The sequence below is a fragment of the Crocuta crocuta genome, unplaced genomic scaffold (assembly GCF_008692635.1).
Source record: "Crocuta crocuta isolate KB4526 unplaced genomic scaffold, BGI_CrCroc_1.0 scaffold337, whole genome shotgun sequence".
In the NCBI taxonomy this organism is placed as follows: domain Eukaryota; kingdom Metazoa; phylum Chordata; class Mammalia; order Carnivora; family Hyaenidae; genus Crocuta; species Crocuta crocuta.
In genome coordinates, this window is record NW_027528873.1 from 5,690,498 (window position 1) to 5,711,594 (window position 21,097).

At 38.1% G+C, this 21,097-nt stretch overlaps 1 protein-coding gene across 2 annotated transcripts in view; it reads right to left on the reverse strand.

The window, feature by feature from the left end:
- The window catches only part of SLC9A9 (solute carrier family 9 member A9), a 659,022-nt gene that overhangs the window by 248,721 nt on the left and 389,204 nt on the right, over positions 1-21,097 (reverse strand). For both annotated transcript variants that reach the window (XM_077756733.1, XM_077756732.1), the window contains one exon: positions 20,483-20,571. In XM_077756733.1, coding sequence (XP_077612859.1) covers positions 20,483-20,571 — 89 coding nt within the window. The remainder of the gene's footprint in view (positions 1-20,482; positions 20,572-21,097) is intronic.

Sequence of the window (21,097 nt, forward strand, 5' to 3'; positions counted from 1 at the left end):
AGCATCCATATATTGAGTTGGTAACATGCATTGCATGAGCGGAAGGGAATGAATACCTGACTTCAAGAAATTGAGAAAGTTGAGGTTAATAAACAAGAAGTGGTGAATAAGCTAGTGAAGTATCATGATTAGTAAAATATTCAAGTTATATTATCTAGTTAAGGCTTTTCTTTAATGACCAGATGAAAAAGTGCTATGCATTTTCTCAAGTCCATCAAAAATCTCAAAAACACTATCTAAATAGTTGTTGCAATGCATAAAAAAAGGGACACAAGAATCAGATCAGATAGCTGTCTAAAGGGCAGAGCTGGCTTCTCATTACTCCATTAAGAAGAGTGTTATTCACATGTTTTCTCATCTGATCAGCTTCAGTTTGGTAGCTACTCTATCTAAATTCATTAAAAAATTGCCATGATGTGATGCAGAATTTGTCTCTGTCAACCTGTCTTCTTTTAGCATTTTAAATTTGGTTTAATGGAATAAGATAATCCCACTGTAGATCAGAAGCTTAAACTGAAAGATGTAATTATAAGCCCTAATTCTAGCACTCAAAAACAAAACAAAACAAGATGACCAAAAGAAAACCTAACATGCATATAGTGCCACAAAAACTTGTAAAAACAAATGGGTACTAACTAATTTGATCCTTACAATAATCCCATTCATTCATCAAGAGCTATTTGGTGAGTACTGTTATGGTATGAGTACTATTATCCCGGTGCTGTGAAGTAGAAGCTATCATTATCTCCATTCATGAGTGAACTTGATTCACTCCCTCATGCCTCCTCTTGGGCATCCTGGTCTCACTCAGCTCTTGAGATTTTGAATACTCTCTTGGCATGAAAGCAAACCACAATTCCCAAACTTCCTCTTTCCTGGTCTCTGCTCCTCTCTAGAGCCTATAGTGAATTCCACTGAGTTTTATTTATTTGAGTTATCCTCAAAAGAGTACTAAGAGCACCTTTTCATGTCTTTGAAGACAGGGACTCAGATGAAGATATGAAGGAGCTGAAACCATGAGCAGTCCATAGTCCACCCTCTTGCTAGAAGGGGCACTAAACCGGGGAAGACATCATACGTGGGAAGCCTGTATTAAAAATCTTTAGAAAAGGGGCAGTCTACACAAACCTTTTTTTACTGAGTCCTTCTCATCTCCTCTTTATAGCCTAACTCTATAAAATACAGTATGTGGGTGTAAATGATGAGAAATGGTAGGAAAAACAAGACCAAATGATGTAGGTTTCTGTTAGCATATACCCAAGAGTTTCATTTTAATGCAGCATAGATATATCATGGCTTGGAAAATCATCTATGACATAATAAATTAAAAAAAAAAAACAAGCTTTAAAGGGGTGCCTGGGTGGCTCAGTCAGCTGAGCATCTGACTGTCTCAGATCATTATCTCATGGTTCGTGACTTCAAGTCCCCATGTCAGGCTCTGTGCTGAGAGNCTATATCATGGCTTGGAAAATCATCTATGACATAATAAATTTAAAAAAAAAACAAGCTTTAAAGGGGTGCCTGGGTGGCTCAGTCAGCTGAGCATCTGACTGTCTCAGATCATTATCTCATGGTTCGTGACTTCAAGTCCCCATGTCAGGCTCTGTGCTGAGAGCTCTGAGCCTAGAGCCTGCTTTGGATTCTGTGTCTTCCTCTCTCTCTCTGTCCCTCCCCTTCTCATGCTTTGTCTCTCTTTCTCTCCCTCTCAAAAGTAAATACCATTAGAATTTTTTAAATAAAAAAATTAAAAAGCTTTAAAAACAGTAAAAAGTGAAAGAGAAGAATCACTTGTGTAGGGAGATAGCACAAGTACAGAAGCAGGCTGAGGCTGAGAGCCCATGTTCAATTCTTGTCCTCTACCTGCCTTACTTCCCAGGTGCCAAGGTTGTGTATAGACTGACCTCGAGATACACAGGATAATTTCGCACTTTTATTTTCTCACTTCTGGGAAGCATTGTGCCAGGTGTTAATAATTCAAAAAAGTCAAGGATCCAACCCAGCAGAAGATGCTTTGAAAAGGACAAACACACTGAAATCTGGAAAAAGGCAGTGACGGAGGCTAATCAGATAGAAGTAGTCAGATGTATGAGCGTACCATATGCAAAACATAGCAAAGCTGACCTTTGTTGCATTACTGATGCATAACCATGAAGACAAAAACTTGCATCTTTAAATATCATATATCTTTGAATCATTTGGAGGTAGAGGCATTTTTAAAATGTATCCAAGAGAAGGAGAAAAAGAATTCAAATAGACCATTTGCAGCGAATGCACCTCTGTCAGGGAAAGGTCTTTGTAGCTAAAGCGAAATGGCATTTCTTTGTTAATGAGGTGAACATTTATGAAGAGCTATTATGCATGTTTTTCAAAAAATAATAATGTAGATCTCTCCTGTAATACAATAAATGTCTGGGTTTAGTCCACCTAACCTATTGTCTAAGATATAATGCAATTCCTAACATAAGCATCTATGAATAAAGTGAGTCATATACTGCTAGTTGGAACAATTCTCAAAGCTGTAGCAAAGGCATTTCTTATTAAAGATTTCATATGGTAAAAAGTGAGTGTAATAATTGCCTTATCCAGATTTCACCTAAAAAAAAGCAAAACAATAAAACAAAACAGTTCTGTTTATGGTAAGAAAGCCCATATTTTTTACACATCGAAAATTAAATCAGTTATCAGATAATTTTTGAAACTCAACACCAAAGCTCATAGTAATTAAAAGACGGTAATGTTTTAAGAATCAGGTAAATCTGGAAGACAGAGGAACACAAAAACTACTTATTGGTGCTTTTAAAGTTTTGAAAATTTGAAGTTGATTTTAACAAAAAGTTTATTTATTTATTTTGAGAGAGAGAGAAAGTGAGCGAGCGAGCGAGCAGGGGAGATTTATAAAGACAGAGAAAGAAAGAATCCCAAGCATGCTCCTTTCTGTCAGCACAGAGCCCGATGCGGGGCTTGAACCCACCAACACACCAACTCTGGGCTGAAACCAAGAGTTGGACATTTAAGACTGAGCCACCCAGGTGCCCCCTAAAATGATTTTTGAATGGTGTGTAACTTCTGACCAGCAGAGCCACAAATCAAATCATCTCTATGTTCATCAAGGTCAAAATGTGAAAGGTAAGTGTGACTTTATAAACTTTGACTGTAAAGTGAATTGTATATACTGGTTTTCTCAGCATGGCCAACATTAAGTCTCATATTCCTGTGGCAATGCCTCTCTCCCAGAGCCCACCGCATTAGGCACTTCTCACAGAACACGGAAGTGCTCCTCCCCAGGGCCAGGCAATGATGCTTTTGAATGCAAGTGGTGGGCATGATTTAATAGGCAGACCATTGGCTTATGTTAAGCTTCAGGGCATTCAGAGGCCCCAGACTCTTTTGGTCTACAGAGCTTGGGTTTATACTCACAAGTTGGTGGCAGGGCAGAGCTGGTGGACCTAGTACCCTCTTGAGTCTTGTGTGCTAACCAACAGAGTACATGAAGCATTTTTTAATTGACCCTAGCAGTTGCTTGGCTTGATATTTGGAAATTGGTGGAAGAGTAGGAATGACGGACAGTGGGATAAGAAAAACATACTTGGCTTATGGGTCTCTTTGAATTGCAACCAGTTTCATTGAGAAACTAACAGTACACCTAACATTTTACTTAGGTGTAAAAAAAAAAAAAAAAAGCCTGTGTGGCTCAGTTGGTTAAGTGTCTGACTTCAGCTCAGGTCATAATCTCACAGTTTGTGGGTTTGAGTCCCACGTCAGACTCTGTGTGGCCAGCTAGCTCAGAGCCTGGAGGCTGTTTCAGATTCTGCATCTCTCTCTCTCTCTCTGACCCTCTCCTGCTCACGCTGTTTCTTTCTCTTTCTCTCAGAAATAAATAATAACATTAAATTTTTTTTTAAAAAAAGCTTATAAATCAGCCATTTTTTGTGTCCTGTGGCATAAGCCGAAGCTTCTGATGTAATTTAAAATCAAGCACTTTCTTCTCAAATAGAATTCCTAGTTAGGTCTAGGCCTTTTAAAAAAGTGATAAAAAAAGTACTTTTGATCACATAAATCATTAGAATATTTGGGTGAACAATAGAAATGAAACCATGTCTCTTTTCAAAGCAGATCTGAAGCCTAAATCCTGTAGGTTACCATTTAAATAGTAATATCAAATCATAACCAAGGAAAACATTTAGAAAAGAATAACTTAAAAGCACTTAAAGTGCTGAGAAGGCATATATATATATGAGAAGGTATATATATATACACACACACACATACACATTTGTGTGTGTGTATATATATGTATATATATATATGCACATATATGTACAAGTCAAAGTAAAATTAAGCTAGGGGCACCTGGGTGGCTTAGTCGGTTAAGCATCTGACTTTCACTTAGGTCATGATCTCGCGGTTCGTGGGTTCGAGCCCCGCGTCGGGCTCTGTGCTGACTGCCAGCTCAGAGCCTGGAGCCTGTTTCAGTCTGTGACTCCCTCTCTCTCTGACCCTCCCCTGCTCACGCTGTCTCTCTCTCTCCTAGAAATAAATAAAACATTAAAAAAAAAAGTAAAATTAAGCTATTGATGAACACATAGACTGGAGCATTTTTTAAAGACAATTGAAAACACTTCAGTATTTTGTTATGGAAATTGGGATACTTTCTACATCACAAAATCCATGAATACACATTGTTTCTGAACAGAAAGATTCATGTTAAAAGCAGAAACCTGGAGTCTGGTTCAATTCTATCACTTTCTGCCATTGATTCTGGGTGGTATATTTTCATGTCCAGTTGAACACTGTCAATGAATTTATATCCATTTTTTTGTTTAACTCTGAAAAACATTGCATTACTTGCTTAAAATTAAGTATTAATATATGCTTTTGGATACAGGATTTTCTGTATTTCTAATAGTTGAATATGTTCCTCGTGGTGGTGTGAGCTTTTGAAGTACTTATAACTTACAATGTAAATATGTTCTTTGGGGAGGGATTCAGTGAACAGAATAAGGTGTTCTAAGTTGAAAGTTCTTGAAAATGTTAAAGAATCTAAAATTTCTAACACAAACATGTGTAATATTTGCACATAGATTATAACTTTACATACACATTTGATTCTTCTCTACACATTTATTATGTTGAAACATTTCACTTTTCTTTTTGCACAATTCTGAAAAATCATCAGAGTGCCTTAAGTCAGAGCTTCTGAGAAACAGACATGAAAAGTTTTCTCCTAATTTATACTCAATAGTGTACATTAATTAGAATCATTGACAGTTAAGAAACACTACCTCCTCAGCTGATGAAGTTAGAGATTTGATTTTAGTCTCTTAAGCCTCAAGAGCCTTGAGTCTAAGAAGATAGTTTTTATTGGGGTTCCAAATAATTTAAGGGGAAAAAGAGTGGGAAAAATTTCTCTTTCCTAGAATTACCTATAGTAGAGGATACTATAGGTAAGTCTAGATTCATATAGATACTATACTTAGAAACTTTCCAAATGTATTTTATGAAATGCATCATATAATAATTATCACATGAAACTGAAACTGGTAAATGAGAACTAAGCTGTGGGATACTTTTAGCTGGAAGAAAGGCAGTTTGGAGAGGTAGGAAAGGAAGTAGGTTTGAAGCATGTTCTACTCTTATCCCCCCCACACACACACCTATTTGCTCTGTAATCCCAGGTATATTACTTACCCCCTCTGTGTCCTAGTTTCCTGCTCCGTAAAATAGCTGCTAATAAGACCTAACTCACTAGTTGTTGTCATGAAGATTAAATATACTAATTTTTGCCAAACTGCTTTAGATTGGCAGCTATTAGATATTCAATAAATATTAATTAAATCTGCATTCTACTAAGTTAAAGATTAAAGAAGTGAAAGTAGAAATTCTTAACTCATTCCAGCTGAAGTTCCATTTTTTATGTAGTGTAACAGTTTTATATGCTGTGATTATTAGAATGAATTTGAATCTTAAAATGAAACCTCCATTTGTTTGCTTCAAATAGGTGAGCAAGTCACACTAAAAGAGAGTCTGTCATTTGGTCTTTTTAATTTGGGCAGCATGACTGCCTACTCAGATCTATGAACTGTGGAAACACTTATTTGGGTAATGTCTCCAAAACATCCTACTTCCAAATATGAAGTTACTTATACAGACATACAAATTTTGATGTTCCTAAGCCTCCACCTACTCACAGAGAATATGAAATCCCTTTCAGAGTTTCCTTTTCTCTTAAATATTTATGGGAATCCCAAACAGGAGTTTCATGAGTGACTTCAATGTCCCCTAGGTCACTGGTTCTTAAGGGTAGCCACACATTAGAAGCAGCCAAGGAGGTTTGAACATTTCTGCTGCCCAGGCTGCACCCCATGCCAATTAAATCATTATCCCTGGAGGAGGCATCAAGAGTTTGACAACTACCAGGGTGATTCTAGTGTGCAGCCTGGCTGGAGAATCAGTGCTCCAGGCCCACCAGCATGTGGTTCGCACATGACATCACTTGGACAGTGTGGCTCCAATCTGCTGGATCAAAACCCTCACCTGTCAAATGACAGAACCTCGGTCCTACTGTGTTCAGTATCTTTTCAGGCTCTCAATTCTGGCCACTCATTAGAATCACTTAGGTAGAATTTTAAAAATATTGCAACTCAGGCCCCACCACAGGGTAAATAAGTCAGAAATCTTGGGCATGGGCCCAGGTATCTGGGATTTTTGAAATCTTCCTAGTGATTCTGATGGGCACCCAGAGTTGAGAATTACTGCTCTGGGAGCTTCCAACAGGAGGGAGCAGGGGTGGCTAATATGATCAGAGTCTAGAGCTTACCATGCCTCAGCTCTGGCTGCCCATATGGTTGTTCTGCTAAGTCATGCTGACACGACTTACACCGACCTATTCTTACTTTATTCCAACCTGCTGACCATGCTCTCCCTCACTGCCCACATTGCAGCCACCTGTAGTCTGTAAGTCTAGGACTGCCTCACTCCTTGGGGCACCTGCCACTGGTACCTTAAGCTCTTTTCCTGCCTGATTCCAGGTCTCTGTCACTTATTTCTCTCTCCAATCAGTAGGAGAGGACTTAATTTTCCTGTGCCTAACTTCTTCTAGAGATGGTCTAGTAGAGTTGCTTGGATACCTGCTTAAATTATTTCAAGTTTACCACTCAACATTCTGGAGGAAGAGGAGGATCCCAGCAGTGAAACAATGTCACCGCCTCATTTTACCATTAGTGTCCTCCCCCTCAGAGTGCGGGCATGTCAGCAGGTGAGTGGCTTGGGAGGGCCATGTTTATTTCCACAGGGTTCCACAAGAGGATGCTGACCCTCAGGATGTACCAGTTGCCTTTCCATTTACAGTAATTTCTTTATTAAAGGTTTACTTATTTCTCTCTATGTCTAACTTCTTTCATTAACCTTTTCTTCACATATCTATCACTATATGCCTAAATTCCAATTACAGATAAAGCTCAAGCTCCTTCTCTTGGATTGCCTGGACCTTGGGCAAATTACAACTAGGGCTAAACACGTGTGTTAGTGCCTAAAAACACTCAAGAGCCTTTAATAAAGTGTTTTCTGCCAGGCAAATAGGAAACACCATCGAAGAATGTTTTTGCCTTATTCCATAGGCCCATGAATCTAAGTCCTGGCAATAGTCCAACCATTACTTGAAACATTCAAGTAAGGCCAAATGGGGAAGAAAGTTTCCCTTTAAAATCAGACTACTTTTCCCTGGAAGGTTAGATGGTCTCAAACTCATGTAGTCTCTAAAATACTTGGATGAAAAGTAGACTCCTGTAGACCACCTGTCCCAACTTCATACTATAAAAGCAAGCCCCAAACCAAATAATAAATCAGCACAAAGGGAATAATGGTGGTGTTTTCCCTAAGAGGGCAGTATAAATTATTAATTTATGCCAGAAATGAGTATAGGCACTGTCATAAAACTGAATCATTACAACACCAGTCTGTAGACCACCATTTGAGAACACCTGCATAAGGACATAAAAAGTTAAGCTATAAGTTTGCTTTGTGGCCCTAGGGAAGACCCTGGGGGTCTACTCACAGAACTTTACACTGACTATCCAGAAATCTGCTGTGTCAGAACTCAGAATTCTGAAACTCACTGGTTCTGGTTCTCATCCCACCCATGCTAGCTGTGAGCCCCTCTCTGTCTCTCTGTTTCTAGTTGGCCCAAGAGATCTTCTGCCTTGGTTGGCCCTATGTTACCATCAGAACAGAATCTTTAGAATGGAAAAGCAAGATGCGGATGTAAGTGCTGAGGTATGAAGCCACAGTCCTAGAAACCAAAAACAACATTGTCTCCAGATCTGAGTCCCAATGACCAAATTTTGACAAACATCTGGGAAAGAGAAGAGTTGTGCAAATCCAGTTACCTACAATTACTGAGAAAAGATTAGACATTCTCTTCCAACAGAATAATTCCTTTAGTTTTGATCAATAATCTTTGCCCCTCTAATTTGTACTTGAAATTTTAATTTGAATGGAGCAAGGCACATACAAAAAGGGAAAATAAATACATTTTCAAGCAGAAGTTTTTAACTGCCTGGAACCAATGGAAAAGTGTATCAGAAATAGCTTGTTACTTGGATGTTCACTGCTAAAGCAGGTCCTTTATTAGGAACATTCTCTTGTTCCTTAAGAACAGATTGGTCACTGCTGATTCCAATCAAGTTCTTTCTCAATGTAAACCAGAACAGCTGTGTTAAGTGACTTTCCTAAAACCAAATTCTTATTCTCATTTATTAGATTTCTCTTTCAGGTACTTTAATCAAGGTTCTATATCATATCTCCAGTGATGGAAGTTTTTGGATTTTTGAGCTGTGTCTCCAGAAGCAATTCAATTTCTCTTCTGAAAGAATTGCACAAAGACTTAACATTTTATTAAATCCATTTGCTGCATCTTTCAAGACCATCAAGGAAATGGATCCTTAAATTTGGCAACATTCTTTAACAAACACACACTCCAGCACATGTATTCAGCCTTGATGTTTTCTGTGCTGCATCAATAAAATTTAATTAAAATGAGTAGAAAAATTACAGTAATTTCCATTTATCATCCCAAAATGCCATTATGAGACTGAAACCCTTCATACCTGTACCTATCAAGCAGGGTAATAAAACTATAATGGGCTATTCAACAGGGTAATGCCATTGCCATCCTTAGAAATTTTAAGGTAATAATGAGCAACCATCTGTCTTGAATGTCATTAAAGCAGGGACCAAACCAGCTGATATTTTAAATCCTATTCTGATAAACTTTTCCATTATGCATTGAATCAGATCCTTACATAGAAGGACATGGATCATATATGTTTATATGCTGATATTCGAGTATTAATGATGGCATTTTGTTTTGTTTTGTTTTCTAAAGCTGAAAGAATGAGAGGGAAAAAAAGAGTGACACAAAGAGCAAGAATGAGAACAAGAGAGAGAGAATTATCTCTCTGAGGGGCTGAATCTCCACATAATGAAAAATAATACAGAGCCATTAGTTTGGGGAAAATGTAATAAAGTTAAATTTTAGGAAAAAGCTGAATGAAGTAAGTATATTTTCTTGGAGTTTTGGAAGTTTGAAATACAAAGAGTAAAAGAAGGGTTTGAAATCTTGTTGGCAAGAAATTTAAAGGCAAATTAATATGGCCACAAAGATATTGCCTATTGGGTAAAAGATAGTCCTGGTAGGTGACTGTAATACAGATTCTTTCATGATGGTGATGAAGAAGCAGAGAAAATAACTAACAATACCCAATTACTCTTAGCTACATGGAATACTGATGGATCTTGAAAAAAGAGAAAACCAACAGTATCAAAATGGCATAAAATATCTGTCACAAGGTACAGAGTAGAATAGGATAGAAGTGATAGCACCAATACTTTGGTGGAAAATGAAAAGACTTTCTTGGTTCTACCTATTAAGACCCTCTCAAGCCAGTGTTAAAGCTGAGAAAAGAAAAGAAGAGCAAAGAGAGGAATGGTGGTCAACAGGGAAATGCTTCCTTAGGCTCATAATCCTCTATCAAAGGAAAGAGGGAAGAAGAAGAGAAGCCCAAGGAGAGGCAAGACAATGATAGTGATTAGGGAGAAAAGAATGAAGTAGTGGAATGGATAAGTAAATCCAAGAGCTGTTTCTTAAATGATTGGTATAATATGCAGTTTCATAAATTAAAAAAGAATGAAAATACATACACACTATTTTCTATCAGAAAGGTCAAATGTATCAAAACAATATTAAAAATATAATGGGCTATGATGCACAACTCTTTTCTTTGCAAAATCCAACTACTAGTGGTATTTACCTCATGGATCTTTCAGTGAATATTAATTGGGACAATTGATATAAGAAACATATTTATGTTGCCTTGAACAGTAGAGTTCAACAATTGTTATTAACAATTTTGAAAATCTGGAGAGGATAGATGCTTTATTAGGAAAGTAAAGTTGCCTGAAGAAGTAGAAAAAATCAACCATATAAGAAACTGAAACCATTATCAAAATACGGATTCCAAAAATGTCATCAGGCACCATGGTAATTTTAAAATATGTCCACAATGCTTTCATATACCTCCCTTTGAGAGGTGGCTCTTAATTCCCCTTCCATTGAGTATGGACTGGTCTGAATGGCTTGTTTCTAACAAACAGATTATGGAAAAAGTGACAGTGTGAGACTTCAGAGGATAGTTAATAAAAGTCATTTCTACTTTCTTCTTATTCTCTCCCCCTCTACACCCCTCTCTCTCTGAGGGAAAGTAAGCTTTCATATCATGGAGGACACTCAACATAGTGAGAAACTGAAACCTTCTACCAATAGCCATGTGAGTAAACCATCTTGTAGTGGGTCCTCCAGGTCCAGTCAACTCTTAGATGCTTCAGTTTTGGCCAACAGCTTGTCTACAACCTCATGAGAAACTGCTAACTACAACTACTCAACTAGATGGATGCTCCTGGACTCAGAGCCCTCAACAACTATATGAAATAATAAAAGTTTGTTATCCTAAGTTTTGAAGGATTTTGTTACACAACAATAATAACTAATACACCAAAGGTTGGTTTTAGAGGTAGGTGCTAGGTATTTTTAGCTTGCAGTACATGTCCCTTGAGCTCTGATTTATATCCAGGTTGGCACTTGGGTTGGAGAACTGACTCTACCCATCCAAGTCATCGAACTTCCTTTGGATTCAGTTTCCTCCAATAAAATTCTGGGTTTAAAAGCTTAGCTTTATAGTCTCACCTCACTCTGAACTTCTTGGATTTTATGACTTAAAAAATTCAACTGCAATTATGTATCATGATAAACAAACACAGATGTCTGGTTAAAAGAGTAGCTAAGATTTAATTGAGAAGTTACAGTACAATTATAGCTTTATCAAAGAAAAAATTACATGAAAGGTTTTCAAGGGAAAGCACGGTTCATGTCCTACTTAGCTTTATATCTCCTTGAGCCTCAGTACCTGGCATATAGAAGGTACCCACTACTAAAGGTGCCAAATGGTCATTTGTGACCTCTACTATAATGCACATTGATGTGGAGTAAGGCTTTTTAAGTAGGGGTTCACAGACAATAATTCTTTCTGGGCACTGAAAGTACAGTGTGTTCTTGCCATGATGTAAGAGCTCCACTCTCATTAGCATTTAAAAAAGAACACTTATTAGCTGAACTACTAAATGTCCTTTATACAACATAATGAGTTTCACTGAAAAGAATCACCAGCTTAGCTAAGGAGAAATTTAAACACTTTGCCATCATTTATAAATTCAACCCTTCTGGGATGGTATTTTTAAAGGTTCTTTGAATGAAGGGAAGAAGAAAAGTGGTAGAAATCTTGACAAAAGAAATGTAATTAGAGTAAAAAAATAAAAAAGGCAATTCTTTTCTTTATGAAGATATCTTTGATCTTACTTTTCAGAAGCCAGAGAAGCAGGGGCATTGTTGCCTATGACATTCTCTCTCTCCCTCTCTCTCCACTGTGACTTGGATCAGGTAACTGGGATGAAATGTGCCTGCTTTTGTTAAAAGTGATGGAGAAAAATTGCATAAAACCATAATAAAAAAAAAAACACTATATGGGGCGCCTGGGTGGCTTAGTCGGCTAAGCGTCCGACTTTCGCTTAGGTCATGATCTCGCGGTTCGTGGGTTCGAGCCCCGCGTTGGGCTCTGTGCTGACTGCCAGCTCAGAGCCTGGAGCCTGTTTCAGAGTCTGTGTCTCCCTCTCTCTCTGACCCACCCTTGTTCACGCTGTCTATCTCTCTCTCTCCTAGAAATAAATAAAAATTTAAAAAAATATATAAATAAAAAAATAAAAAAACCACTATAATGGAAATCAATAAGGTGGAGGCACACAACAGGAAACTCACAGAAGAAATGGAATTGTACTTGATCTTTCTTTCAATATCTCAGCATTACCCTAGACATTTGCTTTATGCATCCAACTCATTACATTTAAATTAATGCATCATATCAGAATTAAATAAAACCATTAATTAGCATATATTGTTCCCTCTCTCTATTTTTTATCTTGGAATGTTAATGGTCATAATTCATTCATTCATTCATTTATTAATTTGGCAAGAATTTAATAAACTCCTAAGTTCAAAGCAAAAATCAAATGGTAAGTTTCCATAACTTTTCATATAGACCACAACATCCAAAGAGGTTAGACAGGACAAAAATATGTCTTGAGCTACAGAAGGTTAAGATAAATTTCGATGTTATATATATACATATAAGCAGTTTATCAAAAGGAAGAGTGGTGAACAGTGAGATGGATATCATAGATTGATGTCATTTCCTCCATGATGCTACTTTCATTACTTTGTAAGGCACAAATCTGATTATTATCATCATCTCCGTGCCTAAAAGCCTTAAGCATTTATTTGCCTTATAGGATATAGTTCCCTTAAATGTAGCACCATGAGACACTAAAAGGCCTTCCCGAAATCACCTCTCCATTTTAATTTCCAGCTATCTCTCACACCCTTCCCTTTCTGCTCCCCACTTTATACCAGCGGCCTCAACATATTTCTATCTACTTCCCCAAGGCAATTCCAGTCACAGTGCACTACCTCTTTGTTTCTGGGACTTGTGAAGCTCTTCCTTGGATTATGCTTTTGCTTACCCATTTCTCTTTGCTTTCATCCCCAATGAGATCTGCATGATAATCTTCTAATTATCCAAACATCCAACCCGCAATCAGTTTCCACGAACACCTTGCTTCCAGGAGGGAATTCAGTCCTCTGGTTCCCATGACATGTTGCACATCCCTCTGTGTTAACATTTGTCACATGGAGTTGTTGTTTGAGCATGTGTGTGCTAGCATGTGTACACACACATGTGGGCACATGTGTGCATGGGCACGTGTGTGTCCACTGCTATATTAGGAACTCCTAAAGATGAGAATCAGGTCTTATCTGCCTTTGTCTCTCTGGTGTTTAGCATGGTGTCTGCCACACAATCATTCAATGCTTAGTCCACCATCAGTCCATACTTGAACTGAAAAGCTGGAAAGCCCTTCAGTCAGATCTTGAAACTCTGGTAGCAAAGTAAGCTCTGTACTCTGCACCTCAGGGATACAGGCAGTCTTAGAAAAACCCATCACAACCACTTAGGAGCAGAGCACTTTCCAGGAAGTACCCAGCCCTCAGTGAAACTTTTCACTCCAGTATGAACCAGGGACTTTGGTTTTTGGTCGCTTCATCCTTGAATTTGATTTGACAATCTATTAAACATGGTCTACCCAATGATTTATCCTCAAGATCAATGGCAAACTCTGATCCCTCCTCTCATCTCCATGCACTGCAGTCTGTAAGCAAGTGATCTCTGTCCAATCCTAGTCAGAGAGAAGGAACCAGAGGCATATCATATGCTCTATGCCAAGTCACAGAATATTAGATTTAGAGCACGATCCTTAAAACCCAGTCATATAGTTCAATCATCCATTTTACAAATGAGAAAACTGAAGCTCACAGATATTCAATTAATTATCCAAGGTTTCCACCATTAGTCATAGAGATGAGGGGCAAACTCCACCATTCTGGACTCTGATTTCTTTCCAACATATCATCTGGCTTCTCCCACATTCCAAATCTTTTTCTTGAGTTTCTTACAAAGTCACACATAGCACACCCAATTTGGCACTATTGTTGTTGTTGTTGTTTTTTAATTGGAAATTTAAATTTGGATTTGCATTGCTGCTTTTCCATTCAATGGTGATAAACACTCAAAATATCATCTGAGAGGAATGGACATAAAATAAGCATCTGGAAAGAATGTGCTATAATGATTATGTCATTGCTCATAAATGCTAGACAAAGAATCTGGGTTTTCAAAAATAAATGCATGGAAATACCTATGTCAACCTCAATCTGTACTGTAGTAAGAAAAAAAATTAAAATACACTAAAATTGCTGATTTACAAAGATTATAGAATTAAATATAAGACTAGGGCACCCGGGTGGCTCAGTTGGTTAGGCGTCCAATTCTTGGTTTTGGCTGAGGTCATTATCTCATGGTTTTGAGAGTTTGAGCCCTGCATCACGCTCTGTGCTTGTGGTGTGGAGCCTGCTTGAGATTTTCTCTTTCTCCCTCTTTTTCTCTGCCTCTACCCCATCCATGCTGTCTCTGTCTCTCTCAAAAATAAATACACTTTAAAAAATTTAAAAAGAATTAAATGTAAGATAAATGACTCATTACCTGAATTAGCTGAAAGCATAATAAAGATCACCAAACATTCATGCATTCATTCATCTATCCATCCATTCAAGGTTTGCTGAATAAATGATGCTAAGCCCCACGTTGCTACTATCACATCTATTATTCAAAGAATATATGGTAATAGGCAAAATAGTTTGAATTACGTCAAAAGATCTAAGCTCAAAATTTGCCTCTGCCACTTACAAACTTTGGTAAACCCTCTAATACACAGTCTTCACTTTTCTGTGTTATTGCTTAATTTTTTTAAATGTTTATTCACTTTTGAGAGAGAGAGAGAGTGTGAGTATGAGCAGGGGAGGGGCAGAGAGAGAGGAAGACACAGAGCTGTAATCACAGAGCCGAATGTGGGGCTTGAACACATGGACCATGAGATCATGACATGAGCCGAAGTCAGATGCTTAACCAACTGAGCCACCCAGGCACCCCTAAGAAGATTTTTCTTTTGGCCTCATGTCTCTCTCCAGTTATCATCTCATTTCTCTGCTCCCTTTCACAGCAAAACTCCTTTGAAAGACATGTCTGTACATGGAGTTTCAATTTCTTTCCTTCCATCCTCTCTTGAACCTGTTATAATTAGGCTTTCACCCTGATGCTCCAATATGGCTCTTATCAATATCATCAATGGCATTCATGTTCTTCCTCTTAATTGGCCATTCAGCAAAATTTGGTTCAATTCATCATGTTCCTTTTTGAGATACTCTCTTCATTTGATTTCCAGGACACCATACTTTCTTGATTTTTTCCCTTCTCCCTACTGGCTAATATCTCTCAATCTCCTTTGCTGGTTCCTAATGTCTTACCATTGGAATACCTCAAGGCTTGGTTTCTGGATCTCTATAGCTCTCTTAGACATCTCATCTAAGAGTTATAACAGTCTTCTGTTTTAAATATCATCTCTATACTGATGACATTGAAAATTGTATTTCTCACTCAGATCTCTCTCCCAAACTCCAGAATTCTATGTCCAACAAGGTACTCAACAGCTCCATTTCACTGACTAATACACATCTCAAATGCAACAAGTCAACAGTCTGTTCCCAATTGTCCCTCAAACCTGCTATCTTGCAGTGCTCCTTGGCTAATAAATGACACCTCCATTCTTTTAAAATTTGAATCTTATCATGTCATGCCTTTACTTAAAAACCTTTAGTGTTTCCTCACCTTGTTTAGGCTCTCCATGATCTGTTCCTTGTCACTGCTTTGCTACTGTCTCTCATATTCTCCCCTGGACCACTTTACCTCAGCCACATTGGTTACTTTGCCCTAAGTGGCCTTTGTATCTGCTGTTTCCAATTCCTAGACAGCTCCATTCCAAAAGTCCATCTAACTCTCTCTTTTACTTCTTTCAAGTATCACTTTCTTATTGCAACCTTCCCTGACCACCCTATCTAAAACTGCAACCCTGCTTTCCCATACACCATTCCCAACTCCCTTTTCTGCTTTATTATTGGCCTATGACTTGGCACAAACACAGTATATATTTAACTTGTTTATCCTAATTATAAAAAAAAAATCTCCTCTACCAGAAATTCTGTTTTGTTCACTCTCATACTCCATTACCTTGAACAGGGGCTGGCACAAAATAGGCTCTCAAAAAATATTAGTTGAATGAATGAAGGTCATCAGTGATAATAAGATAAGCTACCTTTTAGGTAGAAAAGTAAGTAGGAAGTAAATGAGGTAAGTACGTCATACATATTAATGCATAATACTGTTAATTATTCCAATTAATATTATAACTGTTGTGTATCTGTTGAAAATAATTTTTAGGTAGGAAGTGCAGGAAAGGAAGGAGAAATTCTAGTTAAAAGGGAGTGGCGTAGAAGTACATAGCTTTGCAAGTTAGCCTCAGGCAAAGTAAAGAGAACTTTGGAAACACCCTGGAGTTTGGCCCAGATTACGGGCTCCCAGGCCTACTTAGGAAGTGAGGATATGAAGGAGGACCGGGGGAGGCAGGCTGGGATTTGTGTGAGTAGGGTCATAGGGTCTGTATGCAGTCTTCTGGATGGTTCAGGGTGAGACCTCTAGGCTCACAGACTGCTATGCGCCAGTGTCCATCTTGAGAATCTCTAGCAGTTTTGAGTTTGTAGGGCAAGATCCCAGGCTTACAATATTTGTCTGTTTCTAGTGCTAGGTGTGCATACCCTAAAGGAAGTGCTTTGCTATCAAAATATAAATCCTTATGGTGGGTAACAGCAACTCTGTCTCTATTATGCTGCTTTGTGCCTAACACATAGCTATGTTACATGTTTCCTTCATAAGTTAGAGTGAAAATAAATTCGCAAAACATATTTTAAAGGGAAAATGCAATTTTAAAAAGGCACTCTAATTCTTGAAGATATAAAGGCTATATAATTCTCAAATGTCTTTGTATCCAGATATAGCTATTTGAATAGCTGATACAGGCACAGTCTATGAATACAATTCCTTTATAAATCATATCACCTTTGCACTTTATAATAAAAAGTTGATTTTCATAGATTATCCCTAGACTTTACTAATTAACTTCCTTTGTTCCCATTAAACAGTCCTGGGGACAGAGGCACAGAGCCTGTGCAACTTCTATTTTTTCCACCAACAGTGAAAAGGGTGTGGGGAGGTACAAAGGCAGATATTATTCTCTGTAACCATGTATTATCATATAATATTTTCCAAATTTTTCCCAGTTTCAAAGAGGAAACAGTGGTAACCTCTATAATACCTGCCTCAGCCTTTCTTTACATTTGTAATTGGTTTCTCACATGGAGGTTGAACTTTGCTTGCTACACTGGTACAGATGTGGCCAAGAACCTCTTATCTGTGATATTAATTAAACTGCTGGATCTCATTTCTTTCAAAGCAGTGACCTCAGACTCTGTACACTAGGGTAGAGGATATGTGCGTGTGTGTATGCATGTGTGTATAAAATATGAACATATGCTAGATATACATATATTATGAGACAAAAATAAATAGAAAATGACAAATCCTGAGACAAAGGAAATGAAGAAAAGTATGGCATTCATTAAGTTTCTACTATGAATCAGGCACCTAGGAAAGGAGGTAAAGGGGGAAACAAAGATGGAGGGATGTGATTACCTGGATGTTAAAGAATAAACTTGTAAAAATCTCCTTTCTTAAAAGAGAGTACTTAAGAAAGGATGCTGGCAATCCAACAGGGAGAGCTTGTCAAGTCATTCAGAGGAGAAGAGAAGGCTGTGGGGCACTGATTTTGGCTTTGTCTCCCCTAGGTGCGAGGTTGCTGTCTCGCCATGAGATGAGTTAACTTTGAAGTTCTGCTGAGCAGTCTAGATAGCATGACTTAAAAGTGCAAGTCCCAAACCAGAGTTCAGTTCCCCAGAATACAAATGTTCAGAGAACCAGACAAGGTCAGGAAAAACCAGCCCAAGATGTTTCCCTTTAAACCCAAGGGAATGTAGTAGTCTCCATAATTAAAAGGATTCCTATACTGGAGGTTTCTAGGTACTGGTATCATTTTTTTTTTTTTTCATTTTTAAAACTGTGGGTCCTTAAAATGTCTCTAATTGTATCTTTATGATTCCTCTGATGGTAAGAGGAGGAAGGGTGACCTTGCAGGGTCCCTGGGTAGGTGGGAGATAGGCTCAGGTCCAGCTGAGCTTGGAACATGAAAAGAGAGAGAGGAAAACAATAACTGTTTTAGCGAGCTTTAAAGTAAGTCTTCAAAAACTCCTAGTTAGATTTTGCTCGGATGTCCCTTTGGCTTTCCCCACCCCCACTGCCCAATATCTCATCAGATAACCTCAGCATTTTTGAGCTTATTATAGAAGCTTCTCTGCCTCCATTTGCATTTGTGGGTAGATTATACTTTGGTCCAATTCTTCATTATTCTCTATATCCATAATCCTTACCATATAACCTTGTAGTGCTTTCCTACTGTGGTTGGTGTCCTGCGCAGTCTCTTGACCTTGGGCTCAGGTATGTGATTTTTTTTTTTTTTGGCCAACAGCATGTGGAAGTGTGATGCAAACAGAGGCTTGAAATGGACTTGCACATTGGGTCTTGGTCTTCTGCTAGGAGAAGAATGACAGATAGCTGGCACTGGCATGTGCCCCAGCCAAGCCCACCTTAGACTTAAATCCTGCAGATGTGTGCAAAATAAATGTTTATTTTTGGATGCCACTGAAGTTAGGTTGTATGGTTATTTGTTACACAGCAAAAGGTAATTAATACAAATGTCATTTGATACATGCTCCTCTTGTCTGCCAGAGTAATGTTTCTAAAATGGAACTCCACTTATTCTAAAATTACTTTGCTTAAGACACTTCACTTGAGTGACTTCTTGTTATGGGCTAAATCTGCCCCCCTCCACTACCAAATTCATATGTTGAAGTCCTAGCCCCCAGTATCTCAGAAAGTGATGTTATTTTGAAATAGGATCATATAAAGTATAATTAGTTGAGTTAAAATGAGTCTATACCAGAATAAAGTGGGCCTCTAATCTAATTTGTCTGGTGTCCTCATAAAAAGGGGACATTTGGAGAAAGACACGCTCTTAGGGAGAATGTCACGTGGACATGAAGGTAGGGATCAAGGTGATGTACCTACAAGTTAAAGAATTCCAAAGACTGCCAGAAAACCACCACAAGCTAAGAGAGAGGAAAAGAACAGATTCTCCTTTACAGCCCTCAGAAGGAAATAATCCTACTGAAACCTTGATCTTAGACTTATACTTTTCTCATACATTACTTTTCTGTTGGTGAAGCCACTCCTCATTTCCTTTAGGATAAAGTCAAAACACTCCTTCACAAAGTATGAAAGTCCTTTCATAAGCTGGTCTCTGGCTTTATCTATGGTTTCAACCCTCAATGAAGCCTTACCCCATTCCTTAGCCACACAGAACTAGTTACAGTGCTTTGATCAACTGTTTCAGAGATTTTGTCCATCCTCAACTGTGGTTTCAAATGCCCTTCATACTACCTTCCTATTCCCTACTAGATCCTACATGATTACCTAATTAACTTCTATTTGTATTTCAAGCTTCAGATTGGACATCATCTCTGGAAACTTTCTCTTCACCTTTCCAATTCTAACTACAAGAGGATGCCCTATTGAATGAGACCCAAACACCCTATACAGATATTTCTATCACAGTCCATATCACACTGTGGATAATTAGTTGTTCATTACACATCCTTATCCTCATCAACAGACTTGATAATGAACCTCTTAAAGACAAGGTCATATCCTATGTCCTTTTATTCCTAGTACCTAGCATAGTGGTTGGCACAGAGGGGCTGTGCAGCACATATTTGTGTAAGAATCTATATCCAAACACATGTGTTTGTGGCATATGGAAGTTACATTCTGCTAGTGTGACAACTGGCAGCTGAGTTTACGGAGAAGCGAAAGCACCCAATTAAAGACCAAACATCACTTCCTTATTCTTCTTCATTTCCTTCTCTCTGTATAACTACCCAATCTCACATGCTTTATAATGCTTTTAGATGTAAGTGACTGTGAATTATTACCGACTGTAGGCCTTTCATCTTCAAGACTGACAGTCTATGTTCCACATTTCTCAGGAGGGAGAGACTATTATAACTATATTTTTGCTTACCAAGAGAATTGTTAATGGTTATCCTGGAGGAAAAAAAAATCTATAAATATCCAACCTATAACGAAGCCTTAAGCTTACTTTCTTCCTTTGCTAATGAAATTCTTTCCGAGTGCATTGGCAGAATTGCTACATAACCATTACACTGTGAAAAGAGACAAAGCCTGTAGTGAATTTTTTCTTTTACCTGTTTAGTCCTCGTTTTGGAATCCAACGACAGATTGTTGTAGGTATAATGTGCCTGGGTGACTCCACAAAAGAGAACAGCGACTATTCCTGAAATTAAAAAACATAAGGTCAAAACCAATTTTCTTTGCCATCTAAGCCAAAAGGTAGGGCCACCTCAGCTAGACGAAGATGGACTAAGCGTCAGTAGAGTTAAAACTTCTAATAATTACCATGATGTAGTCGGCTCTATTATTAAAAGGATCCTATATTGGAGTATACCTGGCTATTTGTTTTGAACATGGGTCTTACAGGATTAACATAAAGAAAAGTATTAAGAAGTACATTCTTCCCTCATCATGTGTTAAAAAAGTTATGTTTGGGGAAACACAAACAACAGACTATAATCAACCCTGGGCTTCTCCTAGCCAGTGCCAACTGCTATTTTTGCATTTTACACTAAATGCTGGCATATTCGCTCAAACTATTGGCTTTTCACTGACAAATCTGAAGAGGTTCCCATCGTACATAGTATTAAAAACCATGAGTCACAGACTTAAGAAATCCACAAGGGTTTTGTTGCTCGTGCCAATGCCTCTACTTGCCAAGCATGAGAAACAGGTCCTTGTTTGCCCCT